Source organism: Artemia sp. Qi Xiang Cuo, chromosome 4, assembly GCF_049724085.1.
Source record: "Artemia sp. Qi Xiang Cuo chromosome 4, ASM4972408v1, whole genome shotgun sequence".
Taxonomy (NCBI): domain Eukaryota; kingdom Metazoa; phylum Arthropoda; class Branchiopoda; order Anostraca; family Artemiidae; genus Artemia; species Artemia sp. Qi Xiang Cuo.
This window is the reverse complement of record NC_142797.1, coordinates 41,376,784-41,394,304: the sequence shown is the minus strand read 5'-3', so window position 1 is coordinate 41,394,304 and position 17,521 is coordinate 41,376,784. Positions and strand designations below refer to the sequence as shown.

General features: G+C 34.4%; 1 protein-coding gene across 1 annotated transcript in view; it reads right to left on the bottom strand.

Moving 5' to 3' along the window:
* rg (A kinase anchor protein rugose) overlaps window positions 1–17,521 on the bottom strand; it is a 334,338-nt gene that overhangs the window by 58,137 nt on the left and 258,680 nt on the right. Inside the window, exons 23-25 of the mRNA XM_089088303.1 lie at window positions 17,077–17,255; window positions 12,416–12,517; window positions 2,958–3,096 (exon numbers count right to left, since the gene is read on the bottom strand). Of these exons, the coding sequence (XP_088944429.1) occupies window positions 2,958–3,096; window positions 12,416–12,517; window positions 17,077–17,255 (420 nt within the window). The remainder of the gene's footprint in view (window positions 1–2,957; window positions 3,097–12,415; window positions 12,518–17,076; window positions 17,256–17,521) is intronic.

The window sequence follows — 17,521 nt, the reverse complement described above, 5'->3', positions numbered from 1 at the left end:
TAAGCCCTTTTGAAGCTTTTACGACAACGCTTTTATAATAAAACTGTATATGCCCCCAAGGCATAACTTACAACCCTTGCCCTGAGTGCTGGGGGGGGGAAGTGTCATTCTCAAAGACCTAATTTCCAGAAGTTTCTACTACGTTGAACAAAATGGCTATCTGTAAATTTTGATTAGATGTGTTCGGAGGAATGGTGGACGTGAGAGGGGGGTTAGTTACCCTCCAATCACTTTCGACTATTATGAAGGGCACTAACCCTCTCAATTTCCAATTGAATGAACCCCTTTTTGAAGTTTTTACGACAAATCTATCTATAAAAACCTTATATACCCCCAGGGCATAACTTACAACCTTTGCCCTTGGGGCTCTGGGGGGTTAGTCATCATTAAATACATAATTTCGAGAACTTTCAACTACGTTGAACAAAATGGCTATCTCTAAACTTAGACTGAATGTTTTTGGGGAAATGGTGGGCGTGAGAGGAGGGTTAATTACTCTGCATTCACTTTCGACTATTAAAAATGGCAATTTCAATTTCCAACCCAATGATTCCTTTTTGAAATTTCTACAACAACCTTCTATATAGACCTTAAATGCCCCCAGGGCATAACTTACAACCTTTGCACTGAGGGTTCTGAGGGGGTTATCATCCTAAAAGACCTAATTTCCAGTACTTTCGACTAGCCTACGTTGAACAAAGTGGATATCTCAAAATTATGATTGGATTTGTTTGGGGAAATGATTGGCAGGAGAGATGGGTTAGTTGCCCTTCAATCACTTCCGACTATTAAAAGGGCACTAGCCCTTTCAGTTTCCAATTGAATGAGCCCTTTTGAAGGTTCTACGACAAAGCTTTCAATAAAAACCTTATATGCCCCCAGGGCATAACTTACAACCCTTACCCTGAGGGCTGTGGCGGTGGGGGGGAGGGGAGTGGTTGTGATATTTAATGACCTAATTTCCAAAACTTTCAACCAGGTTGAATATAATGGCTATCTAAAATTTTTGATTGGATGTGTTTGGGGATAAGGTGGGCGTGAGAGAGGGGTTAGTTGCCCTCAAATCCCTTTCGACTATTAAAAAGGGCACTAACCTTTTGAATTTCCAATCGAATGAGCCCCTTTTCAAGTTTCTACGACAAAAATTTCAATAAAAACCTTCTTATAACCCTTGCCCTGAAGACTGTGGGGGAAGTGTCCTGCTCAAAGGTATAATTTCCTGAACTTTAAACTCCGTGGAAGAAAATGGCTATCTCAAAATTTTGATTGGATGTGTTTGGGGAAATGGCGGGCTTGGAAGGGGTGTTAGTTGGCTTCCAAAAACTTTCGACTATTAAAAAGTGCACTAGCCATTTAAATTTCCAATCGAATGAGCCCTTTTTGAAGTTTCTACGACAACGCTTACTATAAAACCCTTATATGCCCCCAGGGCGTAACTTACAACCCATGCCCTGAGGGCTGTGTGTGTGTGTGTGGGGGGGGGGGGTTGTCATCCTCAACGACCTAATTTCCAGAACTTAAAACTACGTTGAATAAAATGGCTATCTCAAAATTTTGATTGGATGTGTTTGGGGAAATGGCGGGCTTGGAAGGGGTGTTAGCTGGCTTCCAAAAACTTTTGACTATTAAAAAGGGCACTAGCCATTTCAATTTCCAATCGAATGAGCCCCTTTTCAAGTTTCGACGACAAAAAGTTCTATAACAACCTTATATGCCCCCCAGGGCAAAACTTACGACCCCTGCCCTGAGGGCTGGGGGGGGGGGGGGCTTTCAACCTTAAAGACCCAATTTCCAGAACTTAAAACTACGTTGAACAAAATAGCTATCTAAAAATTGTGATTGGATGTGTTTGGGGAAAAGGTGGGCTTGAGAGGGGGGTTAGTTGCCCTCCAATCACTTTCAACTATTAAAAACGGCACTAGCTCTTTGAATTTCCAATCAAATGGACCTTTTTTGAAGTTTCTACGACAACACCTCCTATAAAACCTTATAGGCATAACTTACAACCCTTGCCCTGAGGACTGTGGGGGAGTGTCCTCCTCAAAAACATAATTTCTATCTGGAAATCAACTACGCTGAACAAAAAGACTATCTCAAAATTTTGAGTGGATGTGTTTCGGGAAATGGTGGGCGTGGAAGGGGTGTTAGTTGCCTTGCAATCACTTTCGACTATTAAAAAGGGCACAAGCCACTCCAATTCCCAATTGAATGAGCCCTTCGCGCTACCTTTAATTATGCAAACTTTATTACGCTATTAGCTTTTGATGGTAATGGATAAATCCCCAATGTTTGCGTTCAAGTTTAATTTTTGAAAGAGGAGAATGATGATGATCATTAAAAAATGATATATTTTAAAATATTTAACAGGAGGGGGGGGCGATATGTCAATTTATTTGAAGACAATAATCTTAACATTTTCCAAGGGATTTCTTCAGACGTATTTTTATGGATACCACCATCCCTCTCTCCCTCTCTCTCTCACCCTCTCTTTATTCTGTACATCAAACTTTTGTTTTAGTCCACTCAAGAGGCCGGCTGTCACACTGGCTCACTTACATTGCAGACTTAGTGCAAATACATAATTTATAATGAAGCAAGGTTAGGAGGTACATCTACCCTTACATCCCTCCATATTTGTATAAGAAATTTCTTACTGAAATTTAGAAAATTTGCTCAAGATTGCACTTTTTGAATACCCGTCCCCCTACTGGAAGGTCTAGAAATCCCTCCAGTAATAGTTGGTGTGCAACTATACACTACTATATATAAATTAATGAAACCTCGAATAAATCATCGAGGCTTCCATATACATTAGCATTTTGTGTTGTACCATTCACACTATCTCATTATTAGTATCCACTGAATTATGAATGTCGTGCGATTAACTAAATATGGTACAAAATAAAACTTAAGATACGAAAAAGTATATTCTTTTTATATACGGTATATAGACGAACCTGGAGGCAGGGTTGCAGTGCTTGTACGTCTTTTTGGGATGATCGGTGGCTCTAAAATATCACGGTACCTGGATACCATAAGGACGGATATGAAATATACAATTGACAGGGATAGGAACTGCGCCTGCTTCGTCTCTTCCTAAAAAAAAAAAAAAAAAAAAAAAAAAAAAAAAAAAAAAAATGGCACTAGATCTAGTAATTTCCATTAAAATGAGAAATTGAACAACTCTCTACAATGTTCCAGTGTCAAGCTATCGGTGATAAAAAAAAAGAAGAAAAAAAGATGCCGTTTAGGCAGAATACTGTAGTAGCTGCCACTTTTCTTGATTTTCAAGCCAATATATGTCCCTTGCTGTTCAAGCCAAGGGACAGAACGTTTTCAATATCAGTGTTTTGGACAAGGCGGTTCTAATGGTGTACTTTTTGTTTTAACCTGACTCTACTTTAGGAGTTTTGGGTTATTATATTTCTTAACATTGGACATGATCGTCTCTTACTAGGCTGCTAGCTACCGCTGCAACCCGGAAAAAACTAATCTTTTAACTTTAATTTTCTATGGACAGCGGTTCGCATTTTACTAGGTTACAGCTAGAGCTGCAACCACAATGTAACAGTGTTCAGTTCTATATGTAAATTGATTTTCAAGCCAATATCTTTCCCTTGATATTTAAGCCAAGGGACGATACCTTTTCTAAATAGTGGTTTCGGGAAAGGCGATTCTAATAGTAAACTTCTTGTCTTGATCTGACTATTTATAGGAGTTATGGGTTATTATATTTTTTAGTGTTGGACGTGATCGTCTCTTACTAGGTTGCCAGCTACCGCTGCAACCCGGCTTAATAATAAACCTGATTACAAACAGGAAAAAGCCTACGACTTTTTCTTCTTTGAAATAGTAAGAGACTAACCTAAAACAATCTAGTAGCTAACTAAGTCCAATGTATGCAATGTTTTGTTATTCCAATGATCGTCTTTTAATATATTTTTGATTAAAACAGACACTAGAACTTTTAACATCCTTTTAATTGAGCGCTCTCGCGACATTCTAGGACCACTGGGTCGATACGATCACCCCTGGTAAAAAAAGGCAAATAAACACGCATCTGTGATCTTTCTTCTGGCAAAAAATACCAAATTCCACATTTTTGCAGATAAGAGCTTGAAACCTCTACAACAAGGTTCTCTGATAAACTGAAACTGATGGTGTAATTTCGATTAAGATTCTATGACTTTTGAGGGGTATTTTCCCCGTTTTTCGAAAATAGGGCAAATTTTCCCAGGCTCGTAACTTTTGATAAGTACGACTAAACTTGATGAAACTTAAATATTTGAACTCAAAATAAAAATTCAATTCTTTTGATGTACCTATTGGTATCAAAATTCCGTTTTTTAGAGTTTCGGTTACTATTGAGACGAGTCACTCTTACTATACAGTTCGTTACCACGAACTGTTTTATTCAGCCATCTCATCTCTACTGCCTTGATACCGATTTAACATAATTCCGATCTATAATTAACTAGATCCATCCTTCTTTTACAGTTCTTTTCGTAGTTTAATTTAATTGCTAGTGTTTGTTGAGTTTTTTTTTGTTTTTTGTTTTTCTTTTTTATTATTATGTACTCCACTTGTACTACTTTTTGTTAGTGGTGGGTAATAAATATTGATTGATTGATTGATTAGTCTAATGGCGTGCTTTGTAGTTCAATTATTATAGGCTATAGCTCGTTCTTTAATATAATGAGATGAAAAAAAATTTGGTTCCAAGAGATAAAAAGCAAAACTAATTTTAAATTTTGCATGTATTTTTGTAGTTTAAATTGAGAAATTAGTATTATTGGTTAGACATCATAAATATTTTTGCAGTTTACATAATAACTTTAGAGATTAAGCCAAAAAAAAAGAAAATTTTGGTTCCAGGAGACAAAAAACAAAACTAATTAAAAAATTGTCAGGTATTGTTCTAGTTTGAATTAAAAAATTAGTATTATTGGTTAGACATAATAAATATTTTTGCGGTTTACATAATAACTTTAGCGATTCTGAACTAAAAACTAAATAATTTTTTTTTGAATATTTCTCATTGGAAATATAGGACAACAATATAAAGATACATACTTTACGGGTTCAGCCAAAAACGTTTGAACTAAGATGATATAAAATCAATGGCGTGAAAAAATGGCGTAGCGAGTCAATTGAAGCAAAAGGAAAACCAAACTAGTTATAAAATTTTCAGTTTGTTTTTCTAGTTTGAATTAAAAAATGGAAATTATTCTTCAGACACCATAAATATTTTTGCATTTTGCAGCTTAATAATATTATTCTTTTTTAAATTTTCAGGAATTATTCTAGTTTCAGTTGACAAATAAGATTTTTTTTTTCAAGGAATCGAGCAGCTAACTAAGTCCAATATATGCAATGGTCTGTTATTCGACTAATCGTCTTTTAATTAGGTTGCGAGCTACCGCTGCAACCTGGAACTATTAAAAAAATGTTTTATCTTTAATTACAGAAGGAACTAGATGTAGCAAGTTACTATTGAGACGAGTCGCTCTTACTATACAACATACAGTTCGTTATCAAGAACTGTTTGCTTTGATGTATCTATTGGTATCAAAATTTCGTTCTTTAGCATTTCGGTTACTATTGAGACAAGTAGCTATAATTACTATAGAGTTCATTACCATGAACTGTTTGATTGCTTCAAAATTCAAATATCATTGAAAAGACTGCAGTATGAAAATACATCAACAATTCAGTTTTTGGACAAAACTGATTCTACTTTAAAAACTATTTTATTTTTAATTACAAAAGGCACTAGATGTAGCAATTTCCTTTTAAATAATCTATTATACAGCTCTCTATGATTTTCCAGTGCCCAGCGAGCTGAGGAGAAAAAACAGCGGAAAGAAAAAAAAATGCCGTTTGTGGAGAATATCATGGTTAAAGTCAATTTTCTTGATTTTCAAGCCAATATATTTTCTTTGTTATTCAAGCCAAAGGACGGTGAGTTTGCTATATAGAAGTTTTGGAAAAGGCGGTTATAATAGTGTACTTCTTGTTTTGATCTGAATCTTTTTTCAGGAGTTATGGGTTACTTTAGTTTTTACTATGGGGCGTGATCGTCTCTTCCTAGGTTGCTGGGGCGTGATCGTCTCTTACTAGGTTGCTAGCTACTGCTGCAACCCGGATGCATCGTAAAAGGTGCAGCATGACCTCCCTTTCTACCAACTTGTGGTCTATGAGGAGCATTTGAACAATGTAGGGTGCTTCTTTCTAGCCTTTGGGATTCATACCCATCCCCTGGAGCCCTATATTATGGAGTTTTTTGATAAATTTCGATTGCAATGGCTGTGTAAAAAATCTGCTCTGATGTTATGGATATACAAAATTGTAAAGGGTAGAAACGATTTGGAGGGAGGGATGGTTTTCTCTGTGTCACTTTCAAACCCTGAAAAATGAAGAAGAGCTTTCAGTTTTTGGTAAAATGAAATCCCTTCAAAGTTTCTATGTCCTTATAATTCAGACTGAGGAGCATAATAAAAATAATTGTATGGAAGACTTGTTACTCTAGCCTGACATATTGTTATAGATTCTCCCTTTCTTGAATTTTGCCATGGCTCCATAATAATCATGGGTTAAGTAATGCATCATTTACTAACAGTTACTACGGTGGAGCGGTAATGGACTCTCCGTCTAAAATAAAGGATTAAAGATCGAAACCTTCTGTGGTAACAATTCAAAATATATAAATTACCTATGGGTGCATTCATTTTGAATTTGAAGTTTGATTTCTCTAACTATGCATCAAAATTAACAATGGTTAACAATACCAGATACTGTGTAACTCAAGATCTTTGAAATGTTTTTTATTGCTGGCTTCTTCACTATCCAGTTTTTAAACCTCATTTCATCTGGAAATCTTCAGATGTCCTAATATTAATCAGGATAAGAAAGGAAGCATTTTTTTTTTGCATTTATGGTAGGATTGATGAAATATTTCTTATTTCTTAGAAATAAAAAAGCAATCGTTCACATTGAAAGTTTACAGTAAAGAATGATTTATATTAAAAGACGATCATTACAAGAACGAACCATTGTATATATTGGACTTAGTTAGCTGCCTGATTCTTTGAGGATCGTCTCTTACTATTCCTAAGAAGAAAAAGCCGTATTCCTTTTCCTGTCTGTAATCATAAGCAACAAGTAGAACAATAGGGATATTTTTTTATATAAGACAGTGGAACACAACTTTAAATGAATATTTCGACCCTATATCCAAGGGCCGTCCTCAGCAAACAAACGTAGAAAAAATGAACATAAAAGAGCTCACATTAAAATACAATCTTTACGACTAAAATATTTTCAAAACAGCCCTAGCATCATTACTTCAAGGAAGTTCAACCAGGACTGGTACATCAAAGTTAAGTGAAAAAAGACAATTCATTCAAATTGAATAAAAAACCATTTACAAACAAGTTCTTAAAGCTAATCTTGCCTTTTTGGCAGCCAGCCTAGAAGGTCTATCCATAACAGGTTGAGTGGAATGAATTGTTTACTGGTTTTTTAATATAATTAGTTAAATCATTTTTAATTAAATTTGTACATAAGGCATTAAGTGAATATTCCCCCAAATCCTTATTTAAGTCACCAAATTATTTTTATCAACAAATAAAAGCCTTCCCCATGGGTGCACCTCTATCCGGGTTATTAGCGAATATTTATGTAGAGCACCATGAAAGTTGGGCCTTAAATTCATATTTTTTTAAAACATATCTATTGGGGGCGTTGCATGGATGATGTAATATCGCTCTGAAATTACGGGGAAAATGAACTTAGGGGTTTTCTAGATCACCTTAATACATATGACCGAAATCTACAGTTTACCCTAGAAATCAAAAATAAATTACCGTTTCTGTATGTATTAATTATTCAGAGCATTGATAAACTGGATTTTACAATTTATTATTGCTAAGACACCGTAAATATTTTTGCAATTTGCAGTTAAATAAAATTATTTTATTTAAAGTTTTCAGGAATTATTCTAGTTTCAGTTGACAAATCAGATTTTTTGTAGAAAAAGCCCCAAATATTACTGCATTTTACATAACTATGTTACATGCTTTTTATATTGGTAAAAGTTCTTCGTAAAAATGTTGATTTTATTTTAAACTTTTTTTTTATTACAAAAGTACGTAGACGTGATCCCTTGAAACTTCTGACCTATCTAGATCGTTTTTATTTCTACTAAGCTTCAAACGTTTGGTTTTCTTTTTTAAGGTTTTTGAATTGTTGTAATCCCTTGTTAAATATTTAAAAATATTTTTGCAATTACCAGTTTTTTTCTTTACACAATTTAATGTCTTTTCGTACTGGGGCTATTCAAAGATATTTGATTATTACCGCAAGTCCAATTTCTAACATCGATTTCTAATAAGCTTCAAACCTTTTGTTTTTTATGGTTTTTGAATTGTTGTAGTCCCTTGTCAAAATAGCCTATATGCAAATATTTTTTCAATGACTAGTTTTTTCTCTTTAAGCAAGTTCATATAAACTTCTCCATACATGAAAATCTTCAATTTTTCCACATAAGTGTGACAATTGTCATTGACGTCATTGCAATTTTACTATATGACTTCATTTGTAAAAACTTTTAGTTTGCTTTTTTAAGGTTTTTGAATTGTTGTATTCCCTTGTCAAAATAGCCTATATGCAAATATTTTTTCAATGACTTGTTTTTTTCTCTTTTAGCAAGTTCATATAAATTTCTCCATCCATGACAATCTTCAATTTTTCCACATAAGTGTGACAATTGTCATTGACGTCATTGCAATTTTACTACATGACTTCATTTGTAAAAACTTTTGGTTGGCTTTTTTAAGGTTTTTGAATTGTTGTAATCCCTTGTCAAAATAGCCTATATGCAAATATTTTTTAATGGCTAGTTTTTTTCTCTTTAAGCAAGTTCATATAAACTTCTCCATACATGAAAATCTTCAATTTTTTCACTTAAGTGTGACAACTGTCATTGACGTCATTGCAATTTTACTAAATGGCCATTTGTAAAAACTTTTGGTTTCCTATTTTAATGTTTTTGAATTGTTGTATTCACTTATTAAAGCACTTACAATATTTTTTCAATTACCAGTTTTTGTTCTTTAGACAATTTAGTGCCTTATCATGCTGCGATCTGTTTAGAGATATTTGATCATTACAGTTTTTTTCAAAATTAAGACTCTTAACGAATTTTCCAGATTTCTGACCTATTGATATCTTTTTATGCAAGAATATCCCAGGGTACCAATTTTCCCGAAAAAATATTGAGCCGTTTTTGTGAACTGAAACACACAATTATTACTCACATATAAAGATAGTATATATTTTTTAACTCGGACTATTACATATAACCCGGACTATTACTATTACCCGGGTTATTACATATAACCCAAAATCTATTCTTGAAAGTTAGCAGTTTTGGATCTACTAAAATTGTAAAAGAGAAACAATTTAAAATTTATCTTGTTTAGTAAAGTACAAACTATGGTTTGACCTCAGCTTCGTAATACATGACGAAGGGATTGAACCCAGGTGTAGAAACACACTGCAGCACCGACGCATGAACCTTAGTAAACAATAAGTGTCGTTAAAATTCAAGTACAAATTATGTTTAGGGCTTTAGATGCAAAAACAGCTTAGCCTAATTTGTCTTTGTGGTAGGCTACCGTAGTTCTTGCTCATTTTGAGTTTGGCTTTGCTTATTCATGACAACTTCCTTTTATTGACTGATAGTGATTTATGGTGGTTTCCCAGGTCAAAAATACCTGGGGTGGCTTCCCAGGTATTTTACTTCCTCTGTTAGAAACGGAAGTGGAACAGCGTGCCTGAAGGATAAATTATTTTAATCGTAAAACTTTATTAATGCTTAGTTCAAATAATAAAAAAATTTAATCACTCTTTACAGACTAAGATATAAATCTAGGTGAAATTTTTAAGAATTTTTTGGTTCCTTTAACTTGAAGATTCACAATACGTAAAAACATGTAAATTATGCTCACTTAGGTCTCGGGAAAAATATCTCAATTCCTCCGTGTAAATTAGGTACTCTCTCAAACATTCTGGTATATTTAGCCCATTAATAATGGTACTTACTTCTGCATTACCTATATTTTTCCAAATTGCATCCCGACAAGTTGATTTAAATGAGCCGTTAAAGGCAAGTTTATGTATTGTCGGATACCATTTAGTTGGAGCGAATTTTTGAAAAATTGTTTGTTTAGAAGCTACTACTTGCATGAATATTTCAATATATTTATCTTTGACATCTTTTTTTAATTTGGATTTATAAACTGCTTTATATTTCAAAAGGTATTCTACTAAATCACATTGTGACGTAATTTCTGTGACTAAGTCACATTGACGATAATTTCCAGATAAAAGGATTTTCTTTAAAGATATCATCAAAGCTGTCTCGTTATTTGAAGTCAAACAATTTATATCGGCTCCCTTTGAAACTAGTAGTTGACAAATGCCCACATTACCATTCCTAGCAGCTATATGTAAGACTGTTTTCTGCTCATGTTTATCCTTTGTATTTGGGTTGGCTCCATTCTCTAATAGATACCTAGCGACGTCTAATTGATTACTTCTCACAGCGTACCATAACGGAGTTCTATTGTGTGAATCAAAGGCATCTATAGCGGCTCCATTCTCTAATAGATATCTAGCGACGTCCGATTGATTACTTTTCACAGCGTACCATAACGGAGTTCTCTTGTGTGAATTAAAGGCATCTATAGTGGCATTGTTGTCAACTAGTAGTCGACAAATGTGCAAATTCCCTTTCCTAGCAGCAACATGTAGGACTATTTCTTGCTCATATTTACACTTTGTATTTGGGTTGGCTCAATTCTCTAATAGATATCTAGTGACGTCTAATTGATTACTTCTCACAGCGTACCATAACGGAGTTCTATTGTGTAAATCAAAGGAGTCTATATTGGCACCCTTAGCAATTAGTAGTTGACAAATGTACACATTCCCTCTCCCAGCATAGGTATGTAAGGCTGTTTTTTTCATAAATTTACCTCTTGCATTTGGATCGGCTCCATTGTCTAATAGATGTATAATATCCCTTAATTTACGATTACTCAGAGTGAAATGAGATTCCATATTACGGCCGCTTATATTACCCATAAAACGACGTATCCTGTATCAAGAACCTATAAAAAATTAAAACTAATTTTAAAATTTTCAGGTATTTTTCTAGTTTAAATGAAAAAAATCTAAATAATTGCTCAGACACCATAAGTATTTTTGCTGTTTACATAATAACTTTTAGCGATCCATGAAATAAAATTATTTTATTTAAAATTTTCAGAAATTACTGTTGTTTCAATTCACCGATCAGATTTTTTGTTATATAATTCTCAAAAGATGTTTGTTTTATCTTAACTTTTAGTTAATATGTGCCGTGGTTTGTTCTTTACTAGGTTTCAGGTATATCTGATGATCCGATGAATCCGATGACTCCTGATGTTACAAAAGTTATAGTAAGGAACGACCCACACCGGGATTCAAACCCGAGCCGGTCGGTTGAAACCCAACTATCGTAAACCACTAGACTCATAATTGCTTTATGATCATAATTGCTTTATAATCTATTCTAGTATTATTGTAAAAAGTGATTCTATTTTTTTATGCACTATTACTTTTAATTTCCGTTCAAAATAGCCCTCTTGCGACATTCTAGGACCACTGGGTCGATACGATCATACCTGGGGAAAAAAACAAAATCAGATAAACACACAGCTGCGATCTTTCTTCTGGCAACAATACAAATTCTACGTTTTTGCTCATAGGAGCTTAAAAAATATGCTGTAAGGTTTTTTAAAACGCTGAAACTGATGGTGTGATTTTCATTAAGATTCTGTGACTTTTAGGGGGTGTTTTCTCTTTTTTTCGGAAATAGGGTAAATTTTCTCAGGTCATAACTTTTGATGAGAAGACTAAACTTGATGAAATTTGAAATATTTAAAATCAGCACAAAAATCAGATTCTTTTGATGTATGTATTGATATTAAATTTTTGTTTTTTAGAGTTTCGGTTACTATTGAGACGAGTCGCTCTTACTATTACAGTTCGTTACCACGAACTGTTTGATATACAAACATCATACTTTTTTCTTTTTTTAGCCAATAACCCCCAAAGTAGATTCCATCCCCAAATAATACACACACGAAAAAAGAAGCGAGTCGGTAGAAAACTCAAAAGGTCAATAGCAATTAAAAAAACAAGGAACTACTAGAAAAACTTTTTCAAAAAGGAATAAAAAATACCATTCGACATAGCACGCTTCGTATAATAGCCTATGTTATCTGGATGTAACAGTAGGCCTAGAGCAAAAATGCTATAATTTAGTAGTGTTTATATATTAGATATATAGAACGACAAGGAATCCTACCACATCTCTATATATTACAGCACGAAGACGATTAGCATCCATTTCCTGTAAAAGACTATCTGGATCACGGACGGGAGACTGAAGCAAGGCATCACTGTGTATCTAAAAATGGGAACAAGTTAAACAAACTGTATTGTTATTTAACACAGTTGCTTTGTCTTCCAGACAAAATTTGAAAAACAAATTACACACTATCCTAATAAAGCCAATACCGTGCCTATCAGCTCTAGATGATGGTTGTTGGCAAACACATGTAAGTTAAAATATCAATTTTGGGCTCCATGTAGTATCATAATTTATGTTGACATACCATATAATATCATCAAATTTCAGGTATTCCTGAAATTTAGCCAGATAGTTTGCAGGACATAAGTTCTAAAATCCATTTCCACTTTCAGTGTCAATTTTTCGTTTTTTTTTCACAAAACAGGATTGTATTTTTTAACAGACAAGTGGCAAAATACAATCTGGCCTATACAACATTATTTATATGTATTCCAGGGGGAGGGGAGGGATAAGAGTGATTATAAGCCCTTTTTAACAATAAAATTACCTTACCCAATAAGTTCTGAAGGTGACGGCAGATGGAAAATACATGGCGTTTACGTCTAATTAACCAAAAAAACGCCTCGCTCTTTACACTTAAGTTTTTTATTGTTTAAAAAAATAAAAGTTTCGAGACAGAGTCAAACTTTAGCGTAAAGAGCGAGGCGTTGAGGAGGGGACAGCCCCTTTCATATACGGAATAATTTCTGTTCGTTTTAAGTTTTTATGTCGCTCCTTACTTTCAGTTAAAAAAAACTTGTTTTTTTTAAGTTAATTTCTGAACGTTTTTGAATTAATGCAGCTTTGATTTTGGCTCACCGTCCATGAATAATTAAAACGAAATTCCCATTTTAATTTTCCTTTTTTTGGCTAATTGGCTTTCTCGAAATTTTGTTCTAACGTAACTTACGAATTAACTTACGTAACGAATTTCAATATTCGTATGTTTTTATTACGTATATTAGGGCGTTCGCTCCCTAGTCAATACCTCGCTCTTTACACTAAAGTTCGAATTTTGTTCGGATCATAAAGACCGGTTTATTAGAATAGATAGCTCTTTTGAAAGTACTAAAAAACTTTAGCGTAAAGAGCGAGGTATTGACTAGGGGGCGAACCCTCTCATATACGTAGTAATTTCTGTTCGTTATAAGTTTTAATGTTGCTCCTTATTTTCAGTTGGAAAAATCTGGCACCCCCTTCATGGAAATGTTCCTTCCCCAAGGAAATATCCTCCATGGAAAGATTCTCCCTCGCAACCCCTACTCTGACCCCAACCCCCACTAGAAAAAAATTCCTCCTGAAAACACCTGTATACTTCCCAATAACCAATACTATATGTAAACAATGGGCGAAGTTCATAATTTGCAGCCATTCCACCGGGAACTGTGGGGGATTAAGTCATCCTCAAAGACATATTAATTATATTTTCCACTATGCTGAACAAAATGGCTATCTCAAAATTTTGATTGGGTGACTTCGGGGAAAAAATGAGCGTGGGAGGGGGCCACGTTGTCCTCAAGTTTTTTTGGTCACTTAAAAAGGGCACTAGAAGTTTTAATTTCCGTTCCAATCAGCCCTTTCACGATATTCTATGACTACTGGCTCGATACAATCACCCCTGAAAAAAAAAACAAATAAACACGCATCCGTGATATTTCTTCTGGCAAAAAATACAAAATTCTACATTTTTGTAGCTGGAAACTAGAAATTTCTATAGTAGGATTCTCGGATTCGTTGTACCAGATGGTATGAGTTTCATAAGAGTTCTACAACTCTTATGGGTTGTTTCCCCCTTTTTTGAAAATAAGGCAAATTTTCTCAGGTGCGTAACTTTTGATGGGTAAGACTTGATGAAACTTATATATTTGAAATCAGTATAAAAATCTGATTCTTCTGATGTATCTATTAGTATCAAAATTCCGTTTTTTAGAGTTTCGGTTACTATTGAGCCGGGTCGCTCCTTACTTACAGTTTGTTACCACGAACTGTTTGATAAAAACTAATAGAAATCCTAAATAAAGTAAAGATAGATACTGAATAAAATATTCGACATTCAAGCTTAAGATTACAGGCAATACACCCCTTATCTTCTTAAAAGAAATCCTTAGATCTAGATAGAAAATCTCCCGAGCCCTTTCCAGCAGAGCTAAAGAACTATATACATCATCTGATCAGTTTAAGAGTAATTCTTTGTGCTTTAACGCATTGTTAAAGTCTTTCACGAAGTCTGCTGCATTACTCTTGCACTTCAGTTGAAACAATCCAGTATAGTTGAGGGCAATTGGTTCTTTTTGTGTATATTTTTTTGGGTGTAACTTACTTACTGTGACCTGGCTCAATAGTAACCAAAACTCTAAAAAAAAAACAGAATTTTGATACCAATAGAAGTATCAAAAGAATTGGCTTATTATGCTGATTCCACATATATTATTTTCATTAAGTTTAGTCTTACCCATAAAAAGTTAAATGCCTGAGACACTTTGTCCTGATTTTCGGAAAAAGGGGAAAAGGCCGGCTAGAAGTTTTAGAGTGTTAACAAAAATAACACCGCCAGATTCAGCTTATCACGAAACCCTACTGTAGATGTTAGCAGCTTCTATCTACAAAAATGTGCAATTCTGTAATTTTTATCAGGAGATAAATCAAGGAGGCGTGTTTATTTGTTTTTTTTGTTGTTTTTTTCCCAGGGGTGATCGGGGTGATCTTGATAGGGATGATCTAGGCTCACCCAGGGGTGGGCCTAGAAAGCCGGGACAGGGCTCATTTGCATAGAAATGAATAGTCCTAGGGCCCATTTTCAAGTAAGCAAAAAAAATTGTGTACAACTAGATCCGCTTCAACACCACCTTTTTCCCAAAACTATCTGATAGAAATTTAGAAATAAATTGTTTGTTAAGCATAATGGAAAGGCCCTATAACTATGCCTTTGGAGATAAAATTACCCCCAACAACCCTTGAAGAAAGGGTTTTAAGTTATAAAAATTGCCCTTTGTTTTATTTGTTATTGGGAAGTATGCATACATTTTCCGGGTGGGGACGAGAGGACGAATTTCCTGCTGGGAGAATTTTCAATGGAGAGGATAGTTTCCACGGGGTCAAATTTTCAGAAGAAATTTTACGCTGGGTGAATTTGCGAGAATTCATATACGAAATTTCTGTATATCTCTTACTTTCTCTACACCGATTTAATTTTACGCATGGAGATGTTAAGGGTAATTGTTTGGGGTAAATCTTCGCCAGGATTGAATTGTCCAGGGGATATTTCTATGGGGAGGGGTATTTTTCTGTGGAGGTGGAGCCAGGTATCCTGGCGTTATTTAAAAAACGATCATAAATAAAAAATAAAAATTTTTTCAACTGAAAGTAAGGAGCAACATTAAAACTTAAAACAAACATAAATTATTACGCATATGAGGGGGGTTGCCTCCTCTTCAACATCACGCTCTTTGCGCTAAAGTTTAAATTTTGTCCCAATTCTTTAAAAACAATTCCTAAAACACAAAGATCGTTTAATTAGAACAATAAGTAACTTTTTTTAAAGTGCCAAAAAACTGTAGCTTGAAAAGCAAGGTGTTGAGGGGGGGGGGGGGGCAAACGCCCGCATATACGTAATAAGTTCTGTTCGTTTTAAGTTTTACTGTTGCTCCTTACTTGCTCCTATGGAAAAACACAGGGTGTTTATTTTTGTATACATTTATCTTGACAATGCAAAAAACTTTCAAAGGAGATGTTTACTAGCTGTAGCAGAAAAAAAACAAAATCACACACAAAAAAACAAAAGCAATCCGAATTTCGAACAACAATTCCCATAAAATGTATCACAATCGGAATCTATGACATGAAAAGCTTTGTCCAAACTTTTTTTAATATGCTTCATTGAAAAGTCCGTAGTATTGACAAATTGAAACAAAATAGCGTTGAATTTGGAAAAATGAAACTTAAAAATAAAAAAAGGGAAACTTTAGAAGCCAAAACCTAGATGAATTTGAGCTAAAACAAAATGTATGTAAGACAAAGTTTTATGAGATAAAATTCTTCAACCGTCCAATCTATGAAGGGTGGGGTGGGGACAAGGGCACATCATTTTTTTTTTATTGGGGGGGGGGGGGTAAACAAAATAAAAAACGCATCAAAAATTTGTTTATATGCATTTTTTATTACATTTTCGTGAGTCAAGGAAAAATCCCATGGGGGGGGGGGGTTCAAACCCTGCAACCCCTGGATACGACTTTGGATGGGGATCAAAAGGGGGGTTTTCTAAATTTCAAATGGAAGTCAATTTAAATTGTTACATAATTTAAGAAGAAATTAATTCTTTTTGGTTGCAAGCTGCTTGCTTTTCCCTTAAGGACTAAATACCTTCTTTTCAACCCTAAAGGCTCATACATTTTTATAGAACTATTATGAAATTAATAAAATCATAACAAACTAGACATTGACTGATATGCTAAAAGTTTCAAATCCAAAGGTAAAAAAAACCTTATAAAAAAAAAAACATTACCTTCATTATCACTATAGCAACTGAACCTAGCAACTTAGGTATAGCTTAAGATAAAGTTTGCTAAAATGAGGCAACGTTATTATCAAATACTGGATAAAGAAAAGAAAATACTTACGGTTTCGGACGGATTCCTGACAGAGGTTTGCACACTTCGAATAAGGGAAATAATGTGCAGCGTTCGGGGATCATTACTGGGATTGGCCAAACCAAGACCGCCTTGTCTTTCTCTGGCCTCTAAGCAATTTCGGACGGAACAAGTACAAACTAAACGCAAACATTGTCTTAATATACCACCTAAAACAACAATAAACCAAAATAAAAAATTAGACTAATTGAGAGGCAAAAAGGAAAATATAACTGATTTTCATGCTGCCGTGACTTCATAGTGCCATTAAACGGAAGCCAAAGTATAGCCAATAAAAGACATAAAAGTTGCTGTAGGCTGGGGAAGGCAAATAAACAATACAAAGTAAGTCCAAACGACTCCTGATATTTATTACTACTACTACTACTACTAACAACTCACCGCAGTACCCAGCCGACTGAGGCCAACACAGCTA